We start from the raw sequence: 9,406 nt of genomic DNA, 5'->3' as shown, positions 1-9,406 counted from the left end.
ATGATACTGGATATTGATAAGATTAAGTATAAATATTTATCTAATCATATGTGTTTGTTGACATTTTTAATCTTACTTCATTAATAACAATTTTAAGATAATCAAAAAATACCTCTGCTCAGAAATAATATTTAATTTAAAAATGCATTATTATACATAATTACTTAAATATAGTACATGATAATATGTATAGGTGGATTTCATCAACCTGCTAAAATTATTTTAAAAGTTCCAAATTATGAATAAATGTTAAAATAAATGTATTTACTGTTGTTTTGATTTTAAGTTAATGAAACAAAAACTACCTCTCATGATGAATATTTATATACATCAATGTAAAACAGGAAAGGAAAATAAACATTTCTAAATCTTCATACACTAGAATTATTTATGAGTTTCTTAAGTGTATAAACTTACTGTTGGCTTCATACTTAAGTTTCCACTTAATAAATTAACTTTAAATAAATTCTGACTTTTAAGGTGATAAGATAATTTAGGTAATATAAGATTAAATTTATTGATAAGAAAAAATTTATAATAAATAATTATTCACTGCAATAATTTATTATATCTGATGAAATAAAAATTAATTGCATATATGTAATTAAACTAGTTTCTTTCCCATCCCAGTATCTTCAATACATAAAATAATTAATAAAACATATGCTTCTTGGCTTTAATTTCCTTAGTAAACTTTTTTTTATTTTATTTTTCAATTTATCCTACATGAAACTTTTGGAGTTCAAAAGAAATAAATGTCTATAAAACATTCTGAATCATGTCACTATTTAATGCAGATTTTAACATTCAGCTTTTTAGAAGAAATTTGGAAGTTTTGAAGAGTTTACAGACTTTGATTACATACAGTATTACAAAACTTTAAATATAAAAGAATGGGTGTTTTACAGTTATTATTGAAATAGATATCAATTATTGATCTTGAAGGCACAAGTTAAACTTATATTTCAAATTTTGTTCTAATCACAAATAAATCACCATGGTATTTATTATTGAACTCCAAAATCAACCTTTCATGTGATAAGGACCAGATAAATATAAAAATCATGATGTCTTAATATAATTTCTTTTAAAAGTTACAAGAAATAAATGAAAATATGAATGGATGAAGGTGCTATGCGACATTTTAGGAAAAATTGGGTTTATTATATTTATTTGAATAATATTTTAAATAATTGCTTTTACATGGCACAATGTTTAATATTTCTAAACCTTTAACTGGGATAATTTTCTTAAGTTAAAAATTGAGTTTTCCAGACTAAAATAGAAATAAAAATTAAATAAAATTGTTTTCATATTAATAATGTAATGTAACAACTTCATCCACTCATTTCTTCAAATAAATAATATGTAATTTAAAAAAAATTTAAACATCTATAAAGTGTAATAGGATTTATAAAATAAAATTAAACAACAAAATATGATATAAATATCTTTAATCACAAAATATTTGTCTGACATTTTCATGAGTAAAAAAACTGATTAAAAAAAATATCTTAATTCTTATGATTAAAAGACATAAAATAGATTTACATAAGGCATAATTTATGTGATGCACGATGTGCACAAATCTTTCAGTTATTCCTAAGCTTCTGCAAAAGTAAGCATCATAAAATTTTTTAGTATTCCACCTTATATGCATAATAAAATATTAAAAGGTGCGGATACCTAAAATTGAATATTACACGGTCACATGTAAAATAAAATATTACACTATGATCATATGTAAAATAAAACTAGAATAGACAATGAAATGATAGCAATTACTAAAAAAAAAAATATTTCTTATTAGTGGTCGTATATTCTACCCTTTTTTTTTTATTATTATATTCTTCACAACATTATTTGGTGAAAAATTTCTTAAATACATATTATTTACTAAATAAAACATATTTAGGAAATATTTCAAAAAAGAATGTTATTAAGAATATAATAAAAAGATAGAATACATGACCACTAATTAGAAGTCATGTCTGTAAAACAATTGTGTAATTTGATATTTTTATCTAGTTTATTGCATATAAATTAACATAATTTAAATAATACTTCAAAACAAATTTTTTTAGATGAAGTCATAAATAATATTCATAACATTAAATAAATTTTGAGTATACAATTATTTACATAAGACTTCCTATGAAAAAAATACTAAAATAAGAAATCTCTTTTACTGTCTATACAAGTAGGACATTTAGATTCAGATAGGGCCTTGTCAAGAGAGTAGAATATATGACCTTTTTTGTTACATTTCATCCAACTCTCATTATGAAGAGTAAGAGAATAATAATTTTCAAAAACTGATAAAAACTTATTTGAGAATACCTTTGAACTTATTTCAAAAGTGGAATCTGTTTGTTTTATTAACGAAACAATATTTTTTTGTTTATCATCGCTAAAAACTTCTATCCCACAGGCTGACTGCCATGCTTCATCAAGATACACATTTTCAGCATTATTTTTTCTGTTCTCTTTAATTTCTTTGAGTTTACAAATAACTATTAATCTGTAGAGCTCATCTTTGAATTGATACATCTGTTCTCTGCTTATACCGGTTTCCCACTTCTTTAAATGTGATGATAGATAATTTAATCTAGAAAGATGATGGAAATCATTTGCTTGATTGCTCTGTTGAAGCAAGTGAAATGCCTCACTGATGAAGAAAGAAACAAAGAGTAATGATCTTAAGCTTTCAATACAGTTCTCCTTGTTTTGTTTTAGTAATATTGTCTTTAAAGATTCAATTATGCCATTTAACAGCAGTTTCAGCTCTCCAAAATCATAAACTGAAAAGAGAAAATATTATTTACTTATTTGACATAGTGGATAATTATAAGTAAAAAGTTAAAATGAGGAAAAAAAAAGAAATTGGACTGAGAGGTAATTGAAGACTTGAGTGGATTAAGGTGTATTATGTACAATTGCTTAATGGTTAAACCTTAAATAGTGGTGATTTTCAGAAGTTGAAATTTGAATTTTCCAGCCTAAAATAAGAAGAAAATGGACATTAAATTCCATTATTTTCTGATTCACGTATTCGTAACATAACACCTTCATTCACTCATTTTTTAAATTTTATTCATATACTTATTCTAATATAACATGCCTACTTCAGTAAGGAGACAATTTAAACAATAGAAACTCATCAGCAAAGCTAATACCACGAGCCTTATGCACTGTCAGAATCGATACAAAATTATATACGCTTCAGGAAACTATCACATGCAGTCATAATGTTAAAAATAAATATATTACTTACACTTGTATTTTAGGAGTTTGTGAATTCTCCCTAATGAAGATTTTGTGTCAGTGATTAAACCTCTTACATTATTATATTTGTTCAGGAGTTTTTTTCTAATTAAGGGCAATACTATAAACCATTTCCTTGTATAATATCTGCAAAAATTCAACAATTCTTATCAGAAACCTTATATTTGGAATGATGATTATATACAAATCTGGACCACTGGGTTATGGTTTAAATATAAAAAGATATTTTGATAAAAATGATTCTTAATTTTTATATACTTCAAGAATAAATACTATAACTAAAAAGAACCAACACAAAAAGTTCTAAATTTATTTTTCACAATGAATTTTTGTTCTGGGCTTATTTCTTAGAAAAAAAAGATAATTAATCATGAACTCTCTTAGACATTTTAGATAATAATGTTAAACTCTAGACACAAAAACAACTTCTGAAAAAATAAAACCAGTTTTGAAATTTTATTGGTTAAATTGATACACGAGATGGCTAATACATCATGAAAGAAAATTAAAATATGCTTATCTTAAGCAATCATTATTATAAAAAATATTATACCTAATATAATGAGATGATGTTTGAGGTTTTTGGCATCTTGGGCAAAGAAACAACCCGATAGTTGTTGATATTAAAGCTGAAAATTCATTTTTACAAATAGAATGACCACAGTCTTCCAATAATATATATCTGTAAAGAAAAAATAAAAACAATATATTTGTCTACTTTTTTATTTTATTTGGAATAGGTGAATAATCAACTGCATTCATAGTTAATTATAAAATTGTCATAACATATTGAAGAACAAAATGATTCTGTACAACCACAGAAATGTTGAAAATTTTAATTACAAATGTCTAACTAGCATATTGATGATTAATACATAAATAATGATCCAAAGAAAATTAAATATTAAATAAACTGTTAAAATAAGCCAATTGAACAGTACTAGGTTCTCAATTTTGTTTATTTCCACCTTACCCTGCCTTTTGGGCAATACAGAAGTTTGCAGTTTGATGTAACACATATATGCATAATATCAAAGTGCTGCAAATATAAAAATATAAAATTTTAAATTTAGTTAGCTTCTTTTTAATTTAAGATTATGTTTCTATCTCTTTTTGATTCTCTCTTATCTATTCTTCAGCTCCTTCTCCTTCCTCTGTCTCGTGGTCTGCTAGGATCCGGTCCTCTTCGCCCTAGGTTGAAGTGGCCTGGACAAATGTTGACTTACAAACATCCAGTAAATTCATTTTTGAGCCCACCAATACGATAATGTTCACAGTTATATCATTATTCTTCTGGACCAGCAACATGATTTTTGTTTTTTATTTTTTAAAGTATGAACAATTTTAACTTCTAACCTAATCTTATTTTTGTTCTATATCTTCTGATGGGATACCATATGACAAATAATTGCACTAAAAGTAATAATATTGAGCAAGTCACTAATATGTTTAACTTGGAAACACTTTAAACAACTGTTTAACTTAGAAATACTTACTTTGATTCAAAAGTAGGCTGAGGAGTACAAGTAATACAGACTGGAGGACATGGTTCTCCACAAAACCCGCTACAAACGTGTCCACATGGCAACAGTTTTTTGCAAGAAGCTTCACAAATAGGTCTATTACAATGTTCCCAGCAGAGCTTAGAGCATTGAAAATGTTCACATTGCCACTCACATTTTTGCTATAAAATACAATTAATAAAATACAAACCAAATAATTTTTTTAACAAATTGTTATGTTAAGCTTAATTATGAAAACTATTTAAATTATTATATTATATAAGTTTTATTTAATTTTTTTTTATATTTTATAATTTTTAAGTTCATATGACTACAAGATTTTCAATGTTAATTGAAGGGGTAATTGGATGAAGGGGTTATGTTAATAGTAAATTTTAAGAAAACAAGGTTCAATTTTTTTTGTAGGAGGTTATATTTTGAAGTGTACAGCCCCCTTAACCCTTATATATCTAGATATCTCAGTTATTAATTGGATTTTGAGGTTAAAGTACATCATACTAGGTAGATAAGCACCTACTACCTTCATCCACACTAAAGATTCAAAAAAGCAAAAATGTTACATAGCTCCTCCAAGCAGTAGGGTAAAGCGAGAATCAATCTTCCTTCTTTAATTATTAATATTTTAAAAATTAATCATAAGTCAAAACGTTTGACAGAGGCCATTACCCCATCTTCAGATACAGTATCCCAGTTGCCTTCTAAGCATATTATTGTTACAATGGGATCTCTTTCTACTAGTCCAAAATAAAGTTATAATGGTAAGCATTGCTGTCTAACAAATAGTGAACACTAAAAAATAAGGGTGGACCATATTTGTCTCCATTGTCACATGAACTCTTTTTATGTAACAATGGAGGCAAATATTATCAACAAACAATTAGACAATAAACAAAACAATGAGACTTGAAGAAACCATTTGGATAGTCGGAGAAAACCTTGGAAGAACAGGTTTATTGGTGCAAAATATCCTTAATTTCTGATGCTGAGCAATCAGCATTTACAGAAATTTTGACTAAAAAAGAGACCAATAATTAGAAGTGATGCTTGCTTCTTAATCACAGATAGAATTTGAACCACTTTATGATTATCCTTACATTTATACATTGAGAAGAAGTAATTAAGCAGCAAACATGTTATTGTTTAGTAGAAAATAACAGGAAAAAAATAATAGCAATAGAAAACCCATGATTATTTCTTAACAGAAATTTACAACCTCCAATCAGAAAGTAAATTTTGCCTCTTTACCTCCCACTCATTTTTCTTAAGGTTCGGGTTTACAAATCAGTAATTGTGCAGAGGAATTATACCTATTGAACTAAAGTTTTTTTTTTAGAAGTAAAACATAACAGATGGCATATTTTAACAGAAAAAAAAAATAAAGCAGTTCCTGCCAATGCTATCTTTACAATATCAATCCTAACTCTTTTGCACCTACCACTGCTGTGCCAAAATGTGCAACACAAAACTTTTATCATTAATGGAGTAATAATATTTCTTAATGAGCAGAGTCACCCTTCTATGTCACTTTATTAGATGTACTATCAATCTCTAAGGCTATTGAAATGTGTTGTGGTATCACTATTTCATTTAATTTACCAATTTAGACCTGACACAGTTAGAAAATAGGGACTATTGTCAGGGTGTTATTGCAATGATCACATCTGCCATCAGAGACAGTTAATACATAATTAAATAAAGGGTTAGTCAAAATTAACAATATATTTATAAATATTATTACGAATAAGAATTATTAAGATATAATACCATTGTACTAACCTTGCACTTTTGACAAGACTGGCTGCATTTATTTTTACAAGCTTGATGTTTACAAATATTTAAGCATTTTTTATCACACAAGTGAATACCTAAACTGCATTTATCGGAACATCTGTAAAAAAAAAATAATAATAAAATAGGATGCTCAATTTTGAACTATAACTGATTGTAGAATCATTTTTTACTTAATTATAATCCTTGGAGAAATATATGAAAAATAGATAAAATAAAAATCATGTTTTTTTTTGTTAAATAAAAATTATGATTTTTCTGTTAAATAAAATCAGTTTAAAAAAAAAATAAGTACTTGTTAGTTATAAAGTATAGGAATTATTAATAATAAAAAATGAGCTTGTAATTTTATGTAATATATTTTAAATTTATTTATTTTTAGATTTAACATTTTGTATGAATCAATTTCATCATATGAAAAAAAAATTTAACAAGATTTTGTCTCTTATCCAAAACTTGCCACTCCAACACTTCTACTAGTCCAACGCACATATAGGAACATGCCATGGAAGAGAAGAGAGGACTAGGCTAAAAAATTTAATGCTCAAATATTCAAGATGTAGCAATAAGTGATGTTTTTAAACAAAATAAATGATCACTTCAAACATTAAAGTTTCCTTCTTGAGATTTATGTTTGAAGTTATTTCATTTCTTATTTGAAGTCCTTAAAGTTTTGTTATAGTACAATGCAATTTATATAAAAATATAGACTGCTACTATAACTCCTTTGTAGTCTGGACACTCTAAATTTAGACAGGAGTCTAGTCCCATAGCTTTTCTGAAATTTAATCAGTTAAACCTTGTCCTTTTATATAGGAAAATTTGCGATTTATTTATTTCAAATGAAAAAATCACATGAATACATTTTCAAAGATTGATATGAACAATAAAGAAAACCCATTAGGAAATTTATTTTAATCAAAAAATCTAGATTTTTCTTGTATTAGTGTGTGTGAATGCAAACAGATCCAAGTAAATTTATAAGTTTATAAAATAACAGATAAAGTACTGAACTTTTTTATTTAAAAATAATAAAAAAATAAAATAAATGAAAATAGTTATAGTATGAAGATAGATCACTTACTCATGCCCACATAATAATACTGCTCCACACACAGCAGTACAAGCTTTATGAACGCGACCTTGCATACAAGTTCCACACGTTCCTTCACACTCATGACCACATTTCAAAATAGACTTGCAAAGGGTTTCACAGTTTAAGCTACCAAGACTTGTTTCTATATCTAATAAAAAATAATATATTGATACATAATTTTAAGCATGGATGATAGTAACAAAAATAAAGGAACAGTTAACAAAATATACATTTTAATAAAAATTAAACTACAATTTTTAATGAAAACAAAAAACATAAATAAAGCTTGAATGCCTAAATCTAAAAAGTGATGTAACATATAAACAATAAACACTGCAACAGAAAGTAGGTATAATTTTTATAGCTAAATTTTGCTTTATACAAAAATATTTTTTTAAATTATGAAGTGATTAAAACATTACTGCATCAAAACAACTAAGCTCTTTGCAATAAGCCAACTTTTTACAATTATCTTAAAAACATTATATATATATAGAAGTGGACATCTATATAAAAACCGGAGCTCAGCATAAATTAAATTTGGGGAAAAAGTTAAATTGACTGTAATGTAAAAATGATTTGAGAATTTTTTTCGTTTTTAACCCTCTTTTGGTCACAATATATATAAAGGGTGGTCTTCGTGATTTTTTTCACATTTTTTACCGATTATCTTAACGTACCCATTTGATTTTAGTATATTCTCTCATCATGTTGGCAGAGTTGTGACAACTCCGATATAATAATGAGTTTATTATTTTAAACATATATTATGCATACATATGATGTTTAAAATAATAAAATTGATAGAAGAGAAAGAAAAAAAAAGAAAGCGGAGTTGTGAATCTGATAAGTAGAACCCACCCATCTCCAATTATTTTTTGGCAACATTAACTTAAACAAACGTGGAATACTATTGTTATTATGTACTAATTACTACCTCTACTTTACTAATTCAAACTTCTATATTTAACCCATCTGTCTGATAAGATACATATAATAAATTAATTAGGACTCAAAAAGAATATATTTATTCTATTCTTTTTTTTAATTTATTGATTTTTTAGTTTAATAAAAAAAATACCATGGCTACATTATGAAAATTTGTATATTGGATTGCAATGCTGATCATTTACTTTTGCCTGATGTTTCCTTATCTGCAATAACTGCACATGGAGAAAGTCCTTTATGACCACATACTTGATCTGTTTCAACCATCTCTTGACATTCTGGACATGGTTGTCCACACAAACCACTGCAATTATGGCCACATGGCTTTATTAAGCTGCAAGGATGTTGACATAGATTTTTGCCAGATGTCATATAGCACATTACTTCCACCATATGACCACATTTTTTAATAATCTTATTAACCTGAAATTAATTCAAAATACAAAGTAAGTACTTGCAAAGTCAAGACTGCCCATAGAAATGCCATGTCACCAACAGGTTTAATTAAAGCTTCCAAATTTCTATGCTTCAGTTGTGTACCGACATTGGTTATTTCAAAAGTTTTAACAATCAGAATTATGAATTAATTATTTCACCAACTCGGATCAAGGGTTTGTTTTACTCATAAAAAGAAATACTTCAAAATTGTGATTATGATTGTGATTAGCCCTCTTACTGCCAGGCCCCAAAAGTTATCGGACTATTAGGTGTGTTATAATAAATTCTTGACTTGTGACCAATTGGATTTGTAATAAGGGAAAAAATA

At 26.4% G+C, this 9,406-nt stretch overlaps 1 protein-coding gene across 2 annotated transcripts in view; it reads right to left on the bottom strand.

Annotated features, from left to right (window-relative positions):
* Positions 1-2,017: 2,017 nt before the first annotated feature.
* LOC106682804 (NFX1-type zinc finger-containing protein 1) overlaps positions 2,018-9,406 on the bottom strand; it is a 33,718-nt gene continuing 26,329 nt past the window's right edge. For both annotated transcript variants that reach the window (XM_014423862.2, XM_067046818.1), the window contains exons 11-17: positions 8,826-9,063; positions 7,681-7,840; positions 6,585-6,696; positions 4,782-4,969; positions 3,839-3,967; positions 3,275-3,411; positions 2,018-2,801 (exon numbers count right to left, since the gene is read on the bottom strand). In XM_014423862.2, coding sequence (XP_014279348.1) covers positions 2,167-2,801; positions 3,275-3,411; positions 3,839-3,967; positions 4,782-4,969; positions 6,585-6,696; positions 7,681-7,840; positions 8,826-9,063 — 1,599 coding nt within the window. In that variant the 3' untranslated portion in view covers positions 2,018-2,166. The remainder of the gene's footprint in view (positions 2,802-3,274; positions 3,412-3,838; positions 3,968-4,781; positions 4,970-6,584; positions 6,697-7,680; positions 7,841-8,825; positions 9,064-9,406) is intronic.

The sequence above is a fragment of the Halyomorpha halys genome, unplaced genomic scaffold (genome assembly GCF_000696795.3).
Source record: "Halyomorpha halys isolate HHAL.00 unplaced genomic scaffold, Hhal_1.1 Scaffold442.1, whole genome shotgun sequence".
NCBI classification, from domain to species: domain Eukaryota; kingdom Metazoa; phylum Arthropoda; class Insecta; order Hemiptera; family Pentatomidae; genus Halyomorpha; species Halyomorpha halys.
This window is presented reverse-complemented; position numbering and strand designations above follow the sequence as displayed.